At 50.5% G+C, this 16914-nt stretch overlaps 1 protein-coding gene across 28 annotated transcripts in view; it reads right to left on the bottom strand.

The window, feature by feature from the left end:
- The window catches only part of NRXN2 (neurexin 2), a 118160-nt gene that overhangs the window by 83436 nt on the left and 17810 nt on the right, over window positions 1–16914 (bottom strand). For 15 of the 28 annotated variants that reach the window (XM_054441132.2, XM_054441150.2, XM_054441151.2 and 12 more), the window contains 3 exons: window positions 9082–9099; window positions 4191–4220; window positions 1740–1811 (listed from right to left, as the gene is read on the bottom strand). In XM_054441132.2, the coding sequence (XP_054297107.2) occupies window positions 1740–1811; window positions 4191–4220; window positions 9082–9099 (120 nt within the window). Of the gene's footprint in view, window positions 1–1739; window positions 1812–4190; window positions 4221–9081; window positions 9100–15755; window positions 15796–16914 lie in introns of those variants that run through there. The other 13 variants (XM_054441147.2, XM_054441139.2, XM_054441142.2 and 10 more) reach the window with 5 other exon arrangements.

Raw genomic sequence — 16914 nt, 5'->3', positions numbered from 1 at the left:
GATGCTCGTTTATCTCTCACAGTTGGGGAGTCTGTAGCCCTACAAGTGTCCCCAGTGAATGTGGCTAGAGACTAGTTGTTGTGGTCCTGCATTTCTGAGAACCATGCATAAGGGACAGAGCAGCTGCCTTCTTTCCAGGCCCAGCTCCCAGACCTCCTCTGGGAAGGTCTCCAGCGCCCCCCTCCGCCCTCCCTACTCTCGAGCTCTACAGCTGTCTGTTCTGCTCACTTGGCACTTACTGCCTAATAACATCTTGTACTGCTCCCTGGAGAGGAAATGTGATGTGAGAAAGAAGACCTGGGCGCTAGTGCTGGCTCCACCACCAGCTTTGTGACCTTGGCTGGTCACAAAGCTGGGCTCTAACTCTCAGCTTCCCCGTCTGGAAAATGGAGCTGATCATCAGGAACTGCACAGGCTGCCATGGGCATCTCAGAAAGAGAAAGGGCGGGGTCCAGCTTCCTCAACCGTAAAGCATCCCACAAATAAACGACTCGTGCCAGCTGGTAACTTTCTGCTAGTGTGCTGCCTCTCTCCTCTGTGTCTCCCTCTCTTTCTCAATGATTTTTTTTTTTTTTTTTTTTTTTTGAAATGGAGTCTCACCACGTTGCCAGGCTGGTTTTGAACTCCTGGCCTCAAGTGATCCTCCCACCTCGGCCTCTCATAGTGCTGGGATTACAGGCATGAGCCACCGTGCCTGGCCTCAATGAATAAATTAACTCCTCTGAAAAGAGTCTGCACTTTTCATGTACTTTGCATGGACCACACTTTATTGTAGTTGTTAGAACATCAATCAGCCCCTTAGGAACAGAGCCCATTGGCTCATATAAAATAAATTTGCTAAGCACATGGCTACTTATGTGCCAAGAGCTGTGTAAAGCACCAGGGGCATAGGAACAAAAATATCCAATCCCTGGCCTCAAGGAGCTTGGTCTTGTTGGGGAAGCAAACAGGTAAAGTGACAGTTATGATACAGTGTGATGAGCCTTCTAGTGGAAGTGTGGACAAAGTGTGGAAGTGACCAGGTTCACCTGGGGTGTTCAAGGAGACTTCCAGTGTGCATGGCCTGGCTGCTTTTTCAAGAGTCAGACAAAAGAGACACACCAAGTCACTGGAGAGAGGACAAGGATGGCGGAAATCCAGGCAAACAGACAAGCAGACTAAAGAATGGAAATGGGACTACATAGCCCCAGTGCTTGGCACCCACTGGAGTTCCTTGAGGACCTGTTAAAGTGGCTTGTAAACTTCTTAGGAAAGAAATTGTCTTAAGAGAGGCAGCCTCAGTACAGAAAAAGGAGCTAGAGCCCCCAAGCAGGCTTAAAGGCCCTGTGCTGGCCACAGCTCCCAACCAGAATCTCCCTGGACTGGGCACCTAGCAGGCTTCCAGAATTTGATGGTTAAATTGGGGTTGCCCTGCTGCCTGGTTGCCTTAACAAAGAAACAGATACTTCCTAGGGATCAGCCTGAACAACTGCCACATAAAAAGATACCTACCTATGTTCTAGAAAGAAGTCATCAGAACAACTGGGCTTTGCGAAAGAAATGGAGGTTTGTGGCCCTTCACATCAGGGCAGCTAATGGGTCCTTTGGAATGGCACTCAGGCAGCAGACCCATCACTTCCCACAGGCCTCAGAGAGGACAAGGGGATGTGCCTGCGTTGACTTGGCTTCCCCCCAGGAAGCACAGTTAGCCTGCAGCAGGATGAGGGCTGGGCTCTCTGGGGACCATGGGGGTCACTGACCTTTTGTTGGCTGGTGCACATCGCCGGCTCCTCCTCTCCCGGCCCCCCCCTCGGAGAACAGTAAGGACCCTACTGGAGAAGCAGAATTGGGGAGTCAGGCACAGGGGGTACCGAGCCAGTCCCTCCCCAGCCTTGAGGGGATGAAGGGCCCTCTCCAGGGTGGAGGTGCTGCTTGCAGGGACAGGGGAGGAGAGGCTTTTCTGGGGACTCCCTTGCCTTCAAGACCTCTAAGGAAGGAGCCGCTTGACAAACCGAGGACGATCAGCCCCACAGACCCCGTCAAATTCATGATCACCGACTTCCACTCTTGCCTGGGGTGGGGAGACTGGGCAGAGGAACAGAGGCCTCACCATGAGTGCAGGATCCCTCCTTCCCCACAGCAGGCAAACAGGCCAGCCCTCAGCACTGGAGGCCCCCAGTTCCCCCTTTCAACTGCTCCCTTATTCTCCTGGCCTCCTCCATGAGGCACATTCTCCCCACCACTCTGCACCTTTGCTCACACCCTTTATGCTGGGTTAAGCTCACACTTCCCAACTCGTTCAAAAGCCTGACACAGACAACCCCTCCTCCAGAAACTTCTCCAGATTTACACCCCAAGCTCCTCTTCTGTTCTTTCCTGTCCTTGAGGCTCTCAGTACACCTTGAGGCCATCCATACCTGCTTCATTCACCACAGTGAGTGCTTGGAAGCTCACCCTCGCCCACTTCTTTGCCAGTTAGACCCTGGAGCTTCCCAGAGATTTCCAGGGGCTTCCTGTAATTCCTGTCTGTTCTTCATCCCACCATTGTGCCTACAAAAGGCCTGTGCAAGTCAAAGGAGATCCTCCCTGGAGCTCAGCCTGGATGTGGGCAAGCCCTTTCTCAGGAGTTATTTCTCACTCCCTACCATCCCATTCATCAGCAGCACCTAGGCCTCAGTCCAAAGGCCCCGGTGGGCACATGTTATCATGTCTGGGTTCCTGGCCAGCTTGAATCTTCACCCCACCTCTCCCCACTCCAGTGAACCTATATACTCAGCACCTGGCTTCCAGGTACCCAGCCCTACTGCCAGATCCACAGGATGGCTTCAGGATGAGAAAACTCAGTGATGAAGGGGAAAAGTCCCTAAATGGGCTCTTACTTCAACCCCAGTTGCAAATCCCCAAACTTGAACTAGAATAATACTTGAGCTGTGGAACTTTCCAGGGGGGCTTTCTGAGATCCTTTGGGAGGGCCTTCACTTATGACGAAGAGGAGCCACAGCCAGCACCCATAGAACCAGGCACTGAAAGGCAAGAAGGATGTGAGTGAACCAACCAGGGTTCCTACTCCCAACTCTCCATTTGGGACTTCCTCTTTCCCCACACTTCTTGCCATAATTTCACATCCCTGCAAGACTCCAAGGCCTCTACCTCCCCAGACCTAAATCCATCCCAAATTTCATATCTATATGAGTTTCTCCCTGCAGCCCAATCTTGGTCCTGCCTACCGGCTAAGGACCCCACTCTGTTCCTCTGTAAGATGACCCCCCGACAGAGGGCTGAACTGCGCAGGTCCAACAGTGCCAAAGGGTCTGAAAGGCCAAAACCCTGAGCTCAGAGAGAATCAGTGACAGCAGAGGGCTGGAGGAGGCCAGAGCTTGAGGAGCTCAGACAGGACTCCTGAGTTCTGTCTCCAGGTTTGCTTAACACCAGGGCTCTCAAAGATGGTAGGCACTTAGTCAAAGGAGTGCTAAAATTAAATGGCTAGTCCCAACCATACCACCAATAAGGGTTGTGGAATCACTAACAAGTCATTTCATCTCTCTGGTCCTCAACGTCGTCATCTCTCAAATAGGGTTAAGAGACATTCAAAAGATACAAGGGTGAAGGCGTGCGGGTGGGCAGGGGGTTGGGAGTGCACACTGTGGAAAGGGAGAGACCCTACACCTCTACTCCCATTTCCCTTCTCGTCATGGATGGGGGCCTCCCACAGTAGCAGGGTGAGGGTGATGAGACTGCCTAAGGCCCTCTTTCTCCAGCCCATGCTTTTCTCTTGTTACTTAGGTCCATAGAAAAGAAAGAATGATCAGAATGAGTGGAAGGAAATCAAACACCACCATAAGAAAGAAAAAAAAGCAAGATATACTACCAGGAAAACGCAAAAAAAGGGTGACTAAAGACAACGGCAGGAGTTCAAACATCTCTTGATGTCAGAAACCAAGGTGAGATGTAGGTGGATGGAGTGCTTCAGGGTGGGTGAGGGAGAGGGAAGCACACAGACAAGGGCAAGCCCCCACCCCCACCCCAGCACCCCCCAAATAAAATTAAGAAATGGCAAAGGAAGCAGGTAGGAAAGGAAGGAAGGTGTCAGGACAGGTGGAGGAGGGGAAGGGGACAGTGGAAGGACAGGAAGAAGAACAGAAAATCCAGGCGCAGGTTGGGGGCAATCCAATCCAATCCAATCCAAACCAAACCAAAACTTCAAACCATACCTTCGCTGTTTAACGTCAGGTGAGCCGGACCTTGGAAAGGGGAAGGAGAGAAAGAAAGAAAGAAAAAAAAAGAAGAAAAAAGAAAGAAAAGGGGAAAGAAACAAAGAAAACACGAGTCATCAAAATCAGCCAGAGAGAAGGGAGAAAAAAGCTTTTGCTGCCACAATTTAAAAGCCCTTTTTAACTTGTGACAGACATCGGGGGGAGCCCCAGCCCAGAAGCTGAGAAGAGGGGCCCGATGCCGAAACAGCGGGTGGAGGGCACAACAGGGGAAGAGAGAAAGAGAGATTAGGGGCGTCAGAGAGGGTGAGAGGGGTACAGGCAGAACTGGAGGAAGGAGGGGGCGGGGAGTCGCTGCAGGGGGGAGAGGAGATTTTGGTTTCTTTTATTCTTCTTGCCGGAAAAAAAAAAAAGGAAAAGGAGGAGAAGCATTAGGCTGAGAGGGTTGCTTTTTCCTTTTTCTTTTTTTCTTTTTTTTTTTTCTTCCGGGAGGCGGAGAGAAAAAAAAACGGTCAACGAGAAAAACGATTCAGATGGAGGAGAAAATAAAACACGACACAAAAATCAAAGCCACCTGGAGAGAGAGAGAGTGTCCTGTTAGCATGGGATTAAGTGGGCAAGGGGGCCTCCAACCCCCCAACACCCCTAATCCCAGTTACCCCTAGGATGCTGGCAGAAAAGGGGGAAAGATGGGGGGATATAAAGAACCTGGGCCTAAAAGGATCCCCCACTAAAGCGGGGTTTGGAAGGACATCTGTTGGGTTCTAATCCTCCCAGCTACCCTTCCCAATAACCTCTGTAGGGATAGTAGGGACCCTGCACACCTGGGTTCTAAGAGGAAACTGGGGTTCAAGAGGACAAAATTAGAGAGGAAGCAGGTAGGAGAAGGTAGGAAATCTACAGAGACACTGAGAGACTGGGGTCAGAGCTCTCAGACAGCAAGGTCCAAAGAGGACAGCCGAGCCCTTGTGGGAGGAGGCCCAGCTCTCTGAAAGGTCCAAGTACATAATTTATAAATTACAGACCCCCTTTCTCTGACCAGGACCTCTCTCAAATGACCCAAAAGCTGGATTTTGAAAATAGAAAATGGACTGATAGGAAGACCAGCTAGGATTTCCATCCAGGATTACACTGGCCCCTTGAGACAGCCTTGTCAGCCCTAACCCAAAGTACCCCTCCCCAGCCTTAGTGGGAAGGAATCTGGCCCACTGGATCAGTACCCTTGTCCCCAACGGGCACCAGCAAGGAAAGCTCTCTCCTAGAAAGGCTGGCAGCACCAGGCCCAACAGCTGGGCTGAGACCCCAGGGCTCCCTGAGATGGCCAGCCAGCTCCACCAAACCTCAGAGCCCCCCCAGCCCCACTCACGTCCCTGTGGTGTCTGGCCAAGAGGGGAACAGCCCTGCAGTGCCACTGTCACCCTTGGAAACCAGCCCCACTGCTGTGGCCATGAGATGTGAACCCTAGGGATAGAAAGCTGGGGCCAGGACGGAAGTAGCAAGGTTAAAGAGTTACAAGTATTTCTGAGACGAAGCTGGGGGCCAGGATGCCTGGGTTCCAAGAGGAAAGGCAGTGAGGAGGACAGGAAGGACATGGCCAGGGGCCAAAGGCCTGGACCCCGTGGCAGATGGTTCACGTTGCCCTCTTTGCCCCATGTCTCTAGGGTGGCATTGGTTTCTCCCCACCTCTGAGTCTGAGGCCACTTGGAGGAGGAGGCCACAGCCGCTGAGGGCAGCCTCAGGACTGAACAGCTCTTGGGAGGACGTAAGTTTTTATCCATCACACAGGTAAGGACCCAAGCATTTGAACCGAGTCTCCTCATTCCTTACTCTGAATACCCTCCTACTCTGCCACCAACCCTTTCCCCAAGAACTATCAGCATCTCCTTCCAAACCCCCTAAACCCAGGACCCAGACCCAGAGCCCTCAACCCACATCTGACTCTCCCTGTCAGAAGCAGCCTTGCTCTCAGGATCCCACCCTTGAGAATCCAGGTATCTGCCCACCCCCAGCCCAGGAGCCAGGTGCCCTGTGAACCAACCCTCTGTCTCCCACAGGCATGACTGCTGCTGGGGGAAGCCCCATCTCCCTCTCCCAGACCCTTCCACTGCCCAGCTCCTCGCCAGCCTCATTAGCATTCGGCAGTCTCCCTCTGTCACCACGGCAACCAGCTGCTCAGCTCCCTCAGGCGTGACAGCACCAGCCATCTTGGTGAAGGGGAGGCTGGTTCCCTTCCTGTCTACCCCTGGCTCAGCCCCAGCTGGCCCCAGGGTTTTCTCCCTAAAGTCTGTCTCCCCGTTAATGTGAAATCTCTGCTCCCTCCTCCTGGCCCCCAGCCCCACTGGGGTATTCACTTCCCCACATCCACCTGTGGCATCAGCCCCTCCTCCCACTGCTGGAAAAGAGACTGGCAGTGATGGATGGCATTGCCATGGGTCCCTTCCTAGGGCACTTTATCTGGCTACTTCTGGGTCTCTTTGCCCTGCCACAAGAGGCTGGGAGGAAAAAGGAGGTGCTCGGCAGGGGCTGCAGAGCAGGATCTTGGGGTTCCTGGAGAAAGCTAGGCCTCAGGCACAGTCAAGCGGGAAGAAGGTGAAGGTACAGAGGACTCCTTAGAGATATAAGGAGGGCTGCAGGGTCCAGAGCACAGTGCCACAGAGGAGGCCCCCAGCCCACCCATGTGGAACCACCACCTGCTAAGCCCACCTCCCCACCTTCAGTCTCATCCCCTAACTCTCCTACTGAAACCCCAGAGAGAACCACCATCGAAACAAAGATGGTGATAGGTGACCAGATTAAGAGACACACAAGCAGGCACACAGACATGTCTCAGAGTGACACAGAGATGCATCAGACTCCTAGGTGTGTATACACACACACACACACACACACAGCCTCCAATACACAGCCCTGCACAGCCACCGACATGCAGGCATCCACAGTGCCACATCTAAACCAGCAGACCACCATGCCACCCAAAGAAATGGCGAGGTGGCGTCCACAGGCCTTCTTCCCCATGGGTCCCCAAAGCCCAGCTTCCCTTCTTGTTCCTGTCTATCAGCCCCTTTCCTCTCCCCTACTCCCGCCAGACTCCTTCTTCCCAAGTGCCCCCCTGCCTTTCTTCTTTTGGCCAAGCTGTTCCCCGTTCCTGCCCCCACCTACAGCTTGAGGCTTGAGTCTTTCTCTTCTCACCCTTCACTTACCCCCACTCCTTCTGTCATCTCTCTGCTCCCTCCTTTTTTCTCTTCTCCACCCTTTTTTCCCTTTCTCTCTTCCTCCCTCCATCTCTCCCTTTGTTCCGGAGGAGACATGACATCAAGAGCAAGTAAAAGTCACATCAGCACTAAATCTTATCTCCAGCCCTCAGAAGGCCGCGTCCACCCAGACACGCAGACTCTTTCTCTGACACACACACAGAGGTAAACACTGACACACGGAGATGCAAACACAGATGCAGACACACAAAGATGCTGATGCTCTACATAGGCATACAGAAATGTGGGCCACACCACATATATGCATCGATGGAGGCGCACAGCACACCCACGCACTCAGACACAAAAACATGTTACATGTACACAGCATATATCCTCAGGCGTGCACAGAGACACACAGACCAGCAGAGTTGTATAAATGTATGTGTATGCAGACATACATACACACACACACACACACACACACACACCTGCCTGCTGGGCCCTGGGGACCTGAGGACCCCCAGGGAGAAGAGACATCCAAGAGAGACAAGTCAGACCATGGACATCACAAGGAAAAATGGGTTCCAGCCCCACACTCAGGCTAAGAGCCTCTTGCCACCTTTCTTTCCCAGGACTACTGCATCCCTGGCACTTTCCTCTCCTCCTCCCCAGGGACGCCCTTGCCCTCCCACTCCACCTTCCCAGGAGAAGGGACTGGGATGCCACCTCATGCCTGCTCTGCTGCCTTCTTCATGGTAGCTATGTGAGCTCATCTTCAACACAGCCTTCAAGCCAGGACTACCTTCTTCCTGCTCTCAGTCCACCCCAGAGGAGGAGAAGAAACAGGGAAAGCCAAACTGCGAGAGAAAGATTCAGAGAATGACAGAAACCCAGAGAGAGCCTGGGGAAGGAGAGACACATGTCCAGGGACAGAGTCTTGGAGAAAAGGAGGTAAAGACAGAAACTGGAGAGGGAGAAGAGGCCAACAAAACAGGAGATAGAGAAAGAACAGACAGAGAGACCTGAGAGAGAGGCACACACCCCACCCTTGCCCTCTGACCTGGATGAAGGAAGAAGCAGACCATCCCTACCTAGCAACCTGTGGGGCAGCAGCTAGGGGCCTGCCGCAAGTGGCAAGTGCTGGTCACAGTGGGGCAGAGAGGCTGCCCCCACTATACACCCCCGACCCCCTACTCTGCCAGTGCATTCCACCACCCGCCAGTCCCCTGAGCCCTGCACAGTGGCACCAGACTCCAGGGCAGATTTTCCCCAAGCACAGGTTTCTTGGGCAACAGCCCACCCCAGCCTGCCCCAGCATCTGGAAAATTGCCTTTCTAAGCTTCCTAACTTAGGCTGGGCTAAACGTTGTCTACCCACTCACTTCTGGGCGCTTCGGAATCCTGTCAACCCCATCCCTCCACCCCCACCGCTCATCTCTTCCCTAAGTTTCCCTTTCCCTCTCCAGCCTGGAGAGGGAAAGGAAGAAGAAAGGCAAGTCAGCAGCTCCCCCGAAACCCATGAAGAGGGGACGCAAGAGAGTGGGGCAAGGCAGCCAAGGGAGGACCCCAGACATCCTTCTCCGGAGAGGCCCTAAACATGGCAGGAAAGGGAATCCTTGGGTAGCCAACGACAGTTCCTCATGTAGGATCCCCATGGCAACAGATCCACTACCCCAGTGACAGAGAGGCTTCACTCACCTTCCATGGGGTGCTCCTCTGCAGCCAGCGAGGTTCGGAGAAGAGGGAGGCAGAGAGAGAAGAAAAAGGAGGGCTGTTAGCAAAGGTACCACGGACAGGGGCTCCAAGGGGAGAGAGGAGTCCAAGCCCACCCAGGCCCTGACACGAGTCACCCAACGTGGAAGGCCCAAATCTCAAGAAACAGCTATGCTGGGGATGAGGCAGACACAGAGCTGCTCCCTGAGTCAGAACCTCACACACAGTCAGCCAGTACCCATCACACCCAACCCTCAAGTAACATTTCAGGAAACTGAGGCCCAGGACAGGGAAGTAACCACTCAAGGTCACACAGAGAATCTGAGGCAGGGCCAGGAGTGGCAGTCAGGCTTCTCAATTTCCCCAGACAGGCTCCTACCCTGCATTCCATTGCATCTCAGAGACAGATGGGGACATACTCACACCACTAATTGTCTCACAGGGTTCACTAGAGACACACTCATGCTCAGTGACACACTGACACACATAGGCACTTAGCAATTCAGTGACACACACTGTCTCACACACTTCAAATATAAAGCCTCTGCACACAGGACCCAACCACCTACGGCCCCTGACCCTCCCAGGGGTGAAAAGACATCAGGACACAGAGTAAGCAAACATGATTCTGCCACACAGCACTGTGTGACTTTCATCCTATTCACTTAACCTCTCTGAGTTCCTACTGCCTCTTCTGCAAAATGAGAGGGGTGGACTGGATAGTTTCTGAGGCCTCTTCTGACTCTGATTCTGATTCTAGGACAAATGTCTTCTTAACATCTGGATGAGGCCAAGGGCCCCCAGGCTGGATGGCCATGCCAGTGGGGGAAGAGAGTCCAAATTCAGTGGGCCACACTGGGCCCAGACCTAGACCATGCCACATCCTTTGGATAGGCAGACCTCACCTATTAGGGCCCTGCCTGGGCCTGGCCTTGGAGCTCACCAAATGGGTCAAGGGAGAAGATGGAACAAAGAGAAGATAGAGACAATTCCTTCAACTAAGCTACAACTCTTCAAGCAGGTTGGGCTCTGATCTTCTTTGTAAGAGGATGGAGGTGCCCCCAGCTCCAAACATTTGCCATGTGCCCACCTTCTAGGAGCCTTTAGATGAAGCAATAGGCAGGAAGGGGGAAACAGCACAATCTACAAACACACAAACCCAGTGGGGAAACACATACTTGCATGTGCAGGCCCTAGGATACACACTTATGTACACACAGCTATCCAGTTCACACTCACGCATGCACACACTATCTCCTCCTACCTCCAACCCCATTTGGTGATATCTGTTCATTCGCTCATGGAGAGGTAGCTATACTCTGAAAACAAACATAGTCATTTGTCATACCTTATACCACCCCCATAATCCACGCACATACACAGGCTGAATGCAAGCACTAATACCTGCACAGTAATCTACTACATAACACTAGACACACACACCACCACCCCACAGTGACTCCAGTGGCTAAAGACATACAGCCAGCGATGAACACAGCTCTTTATCTCCCATTTCCTAAACCTACATACACAGTCTTTCCATGTCAACATGTGTTACAAACACACTCCTCTACAACACAGAGCTGCTTCTACCTGACAGCTGCATCACCTAAAAGATACGTGTCTAATAGTTTTCTCTCTCTTTTTTTTTTTTTTTTTTTTTTTTGAGATGGAGTCTTGCTCTTGTTGCCCAGGCTGGAGTGCAATGGTGCGATCTCGGCTCACCGCAACCTCCACCTCCCGGGTTCAAGTGATTCTCCTGCCTCAGCCTCCAGCATGCGCTACCACACCCGGCTACTTTTTGTATTTTCAGTAGAGACGGGGTTTCTGCATGTTGGTCAGGCTAGTCTCGAACTCCCGACCTCAGGTGATCCGCCCGCCTCGGCCTCCCAAAGTGCTGGGATTACAGGCGTGAGCCACAGTGCCCAGCAATAGTTTTCTTAAGTAAACTGAATCACATTTCATTTATGGGGGGAGCTGGCTAATAAAGGGGCCCTCAGGAAACCCTTTGGCTCTCGTGAAGACTGCTGTGCCAGGATTTCTTTGGTCCCAGTATGCTAAGACCCTGGTCAGTCAGCACAATTGTCTCACCAGCACCGGTGCAAATAAGGAGGCATGGTGATTTCTAGATAATCCAACATGGCAGATATTTCAAAAAGTATTTCCACCTGCCAGAAATGTACATCATGCTATGCTCAGGAAGGTGAAACAACCAGGCTTGGTTTGTTTCTGGCTTTGGAGAGACAGCACCTAGAAACTCACATATCTCTGTTCCTCTGCTGCTCTTTGCTTTCTGCTGATTCACCTATGCCCCTCACCTGCCACCTCAGTCCCCTTCAGGGTTGGCCCCTGCCCTCCACATTCCTCTTACTTCTCCTCGCTCTCCTCAGTGATGGCTCACTTTCGTGCTCAGAGGCTCCCAAACCATGGGTAGTCCTGGCCTCCTCCCTGAGTGCCAGTCCTGTATCACCATGTGTCCGCCCAGCAATGCAATTGCTCATCCAACTCTCTGACATCTAAACTCCACCACTGAAGCCATTCTCGACAACTCCACTCCCACAACCAAGTGCTTATTCCCCTGTGCTTAGCAAAGCCCCTGCTTTCAACCAGTGCTGCCTGAGCTCCTACTACATGCCCCACACTGCCATCATAGGTTCCAGAGATTTCATTAGTTAGCCATGTGCTGGGCACCGTACTGACCCTCACATGCAATATCACACGTCAGCCTCACTGCAACACTCAGCTCGGTGTTATCTATCTCCTCTGTACAGAGAAGAAAACACACACACCCAGGAGCACAGAATCACTTTTTCCCTTCTCCACTGCAATCCTAGGTCATCACAGCCTCTGGCCTCACTCCTTGTGCCTGGTTTCCTGCAATAGCTTCCTCTTGGTCAGTCTCCCTACCCATCACCAGCCTGACCCTCTTGGCACAGGTAACAGATACGCCTTACTAAATACTGCTGTGATGAGAACTTTTCAGTGTTTCTGATACAAACCTCTCTCCTGTGCTCTTGACCTATGTACCCATCTGTCTTTAGAGCCGCTGTCTTTGAGTTTCTCATGGGCTTCTCATATTCAATATGTCTAAGGTGGGCCTCATAACCCTCTCCTCACCCCACCAAATTCCCTGATTAAGTTAGGCACCCAGAAAGCACCTGCTCCTTTTGTCAGGCCAATCACCGGGTCCTATTGGTTCCATCTTCTAAAACCTAAAACTCTAAAAACAAAACTAAACTCCTAGAAATCCTTATCATCCTTCCATTTCCACCGGCACCGCCCAGGCCAGGCCCTGGTGAGGCCAGGCCCTGATCAGTCCCTCTCCTTGGAACATTAATAAGCCTAGGAGATGACGCCCTCTACAGCCACTCTTTTCACCCTGAAATTCATACACCGCAGCACAACAAAGTGGTCCTTTGTTGTGCTAAAAACTCTTCAAAGCTCAGTGCCTGTAGGTTAAAGTCGAATGAAAATCCCATCCGAAATTTGACTGTTTCTTCCTCTAACCTCTTTTCCTGCGACAATCCAGGCTGCAGCCACCCCAACTTCTTCCTGTTTCTATAATATGCTATGTTTCTGGACATAATATTCCTTGTGCTTGAAATACTTTTCACCTACAGCTGGCTAAGAAAATCTACTCTTTCTTTAAGACCCAAGTCAAGGGCTAGCTACAGTGGTTCGCACCTACAATCCCAGCACTTTGGGAAGCCACAGTGGGAGGATTACTTGAGCCCAGGAGTTTGAGACCAGCCTGGGCAACATAGGGAGACCCGTCTCTACAAACAAATGCAAAAATCAGCCAGATGTAATGGCTCGTGTCAGTACTCCCAGCTACTTGGGAGACTGAGGTGGGAGAGTCACTTGAGCCTCGGTGGTCAAGGCTGCAGTGAGCCATGATGACACCACTGCACTCCAGCCTGGACAACGGAGAAGACTTTGCCTCAAAAAAAGAAATAAATAAATTAGCCAGACATGGTGGTGTGCGCCTGTAGTCCCAGCTACTCAGGAGGTTGAAATAGAGGATCATTTGAGCCCAGGAGTTTGAGGTTACAGTGAGCTATGATCACACCACTGCACTTCAGCCCAGGTCTCTAAAAAAAAAAAAAAAAAAAGAAAGAAAGAAAGAATTAAAAAAAAAGATCCAGGTCAATACACACTTGTCTCTGTTCTAAACAAAGGAGAGCTAGCCTTCCTCTTTTGTGCCAACTCTAGAAATGTACATTCTATTATTAATTATCTTATTGAATCTCTATTGCAACTGTGTTAACATGTCTGTTTCCTGACTTGACTGTGAAATATCCAAAAGTGAGGACAATGCCTCTTCATCTCTCTATATCCAGCTGCTTACATGGCTCCTGGCTCAGAAAAAAAGACATTATCCTGTTTGTTGAGTGAATAATAAAAATAACATTTTGCATATACTGAGCACTTAGGGTGTGCCTGGCTCTTTATACCCATTGTTCCTTTACCCGCCACTGCTACATTGTGAATGGATATTACTATCACTCCCTTTTAGAGCTGAAGAAACCAAGACTCAGAAAGTAGGAGTAACTTGGCCAAGGTCACATTGCTAGTTAGCGACAGTCAAAATTTGAACCCAGGCCGGGCACGATGGCTCACGCCTGTAATCCCAGCACTTTGGGAGGCCAAGGCGGGCGGATCACGAGGTCAGGAGATCGAGACCATCCTGACTAACACAGTGAAACCCCGTCTCTACTAAAAATACAAAAAATTAGCCAGGCGAGGTGGTGGTCGCCTGTAGTCCCAGCTACTCGGGAGGCTGAGGCAAGAGAATGGTGTGAACCCCAGGGGGCGGAGCCTGCAGTGAGCTGAGATCACGCCACTGCACTCCAGCCTGGGTGACAGCGAGACTCCGTCTAAAAAAAAAACATTGAACCCAAATCTGTCTGGCTGAAAACTTCCAGTGGGCTACGTGCTTAGCCTGGAAGTCAAGACTTCTAGAAACTGATTCTAATCTAAGGTTCTGATTTTATCTACCATAAAACACAACCAATTTTGTCTCTTCATCATGCCCTGACCCACTCAATTCACATCCCCTATATTCCTCATGTAGGCTACTCTCCTGGTGGGAAAGCCCTGCTCTTTTCTTTCCACCACTATAACTCACACTCCGTCATCCTTCTTCAAGGTCTGGCCAAGTCCCACCTCCTCCTTGAAGCCTTCCCTGACCGCTAGAGCTAATAACCATAGTACCATTTATTGATCACTCAGAATAGTGCCTAGATTGTAAAGGATTTTCGTATATTAATTCACTTAGTTCTTACAACGATATTACTTCCATCTTACAGAGTAGGACATTGAAGAACAATGTGGATAAGTTAACTGCCCAAGTTCACATGGCTAACAAGTAGCAAAGCTAGGTTCAAACCATGGCAGCCTATGCTCTTACCGATTTTGCCATCTTTACGTAGGGGCATCTAGCTTGTCTCTGGGTCTGAGAGCAACTGCTGTCTATACTACCCTCTAGAGAAGCCTGTCCCATTCTACCTGGAGCCACTTCTACTTACAGAAACTGTCAGGACCACAGGTACTGGATGTTAGAGCTGACAGAATAACCCAACATAGGTGATTTCATTTGCTTAACTTTCAGACACAAGACTTCACTCCCCCAGCAGAAAAGACAGAGGTGGTGTCATAGATGGTATGTCTTGCCTAACATGTCAGGATTCCAGCAGATTGATGATCAAGGACAGTGATGAAAACCAGAACAAAAGGGAAAAGAAAAGACTCTAAACAGCCAAAACATGCATCTAACACCTGGGCAATTAAGAATTGTTATTTTCTGGCTACTCTACACACACTGCCTAGAAGGTAGCCTTGCTCTATAGAAGGAATCATGGAGCTGTAAAACTGCATCCTTAATAAAGCTACTTCTACAAAAACGAAAAAAAATAACTGTTATTTTCTCATAGGACCTCTCAGGCCCTAGCCAGAGTCCACCTACTGTTAGTGACACACAATTCTAACAGCAATTCCTAACTTAGGAATGCTGATTTCCAGGTTCACACACACACACACACACACACACACACACACACACACACACACACAGAGAGAGAGAGAGAGAGAGAGAGAGAGAGGTGTCAGTTGCTACCTGACAGCTCCTCCTACGGGTGGAGACGGAAAAACTAGAAAAAGCTAATATAAGAATTCAGAAGTACAGCAGTCAGGCCTCATCTCAGGCAGGGACAAACCTCAGTGAAAGAACCACTGCATGACAGTTTGGCATAATACCTGAGGGGAATCACGACCACACTGAGTCATCTGAAAAAAGTTAAATCATGTTCCATCTATTATGCTTAGGGAGGCAGAGAGGTGTGTAACACATTGTGAAGAGATTTCCATCTGAAATGTGTTAAATGTGGGTTAGTTGTGTGTTTTAATAGGATAATGCCCTGCTCTCTGGGATGGGTTCCTCTCCAAGGACTTGGAAAACTGAGATTTTCCTGATCTATCTCCATCGTCCTTTCTCTGTGCTGGGACAGCTGACCGGCAAACACAGGAACACCCTCAGCACACACTAGCTTAAGGGAGAAGCTGTGGCCCAAGGAATTTAGGGTAGTTACTGGTTTCTGATAAAACCTTGTCCCTAAATAGCCCCAGTAAACCAAATGCAGGTAATCAATAGACCAACTGACCAGCTCTCCTTTCAGGAGGCAGCATGGAGACAGGTAGGGAGCAACAGGCTCTTGAGTCAGCTCAGGGCTCAGATCCCAGCTCTTACATCTCCGAGCCTCTCTTTGACTGTCTGTAAAATGGAGAAAGTTATTCTCATGTGGTGATCATGGGGACTAAATAGGATAAAACATCAAAGACACCCAGCAAATGCTCAATAGCTGCGAGTCCCCCCTCTCTCCTCCCTTGACCTTGCGATCCAATTCTCTGCGTTCCAATTGCTCCTTTGCTGGGTCTACGGCCACTACTGCTCTTCTTCCTCCTCCCAGCTGTCTGCCCCTCTGAAGTCTTGTGCTCAATTTTCCTCACCTACTCCTTGGCCACTTCATCTGATCTCAGAGCTTCAAATACTATCTCTACACACAGCTCCATCTGCAGCCCCAGCTTCAACTCAAAGCTCTGGTCTCACATTCCCAATCACCTGGAATGTCAAGAGGCACCACCACTTAACACAAGCATGATCTATTGTGCCAAGCCTGCTCCCCTTCTTGGCATTCCCCTCTCCTCTCACCCCTCCACCAAACTTCCAACCGTGCAGACCTGAAACTTCATCATCTCTGACCCTTCTCCTCCCACTCCACATCCAAGAGGAAGAATCCTACAGTTTCAGGCTCAGCAATGGCCTTCAATCACTGCCACCACAACTGCCACTACCCTTCCTTGCCACTCCCCAAGACAACCAAGGCTCAGGGCCTCAATATCTTTTGCGTGACCTATCTCCCAATTGATTTCTTCACTACATAACTCTGTCTTCTATAATCCCTCTGCACTTCACTCCCAGCTCCCTAAGTACAGCACTTTTATATATATATATATATATAATTATACTTTAAGTTCTAGGGTACATGTGCACAATGTGCAGGTTTGTTACATATGTATACATGTGCCATGTTGGTGTGCTGCACCCAAATAACTCGTCACTTACATTAGGTCTATCTCCTAATGCTATCCCTCCCCCCTCCCCCCACCCCACAACATGCCCCGGTGTGTGATGTTCCCCTTCCTGTGTCCAAGTGTTCTCATTGTTCAATTCCCACCTGTGAGTGAGAACATGCGGTGTTTGGTTTTTTGTCCTTGCGATAGTTTGCTGAGAATGATGGTTTCCAGCTTCATCCATGTCCC

The sequence above is a fragment of the Pongo pygmaeus genome, chromosome 9, assembly GCF_028885625.2.
Source record: "Pongo pygmaeus isolate AG05252 chromosome 9, NHGRI_mPonPyg2-v2.0_pri, whole genome shotgun sequence".
NCBI lineage: Eukaryota > Metazoa > Chordata > Mammalia > Primates > Hominidae > Pongo > Pongo pygmaeus.
This window is presented reverse-complemented; position numbering and strand designations above follow the sequence as displayed.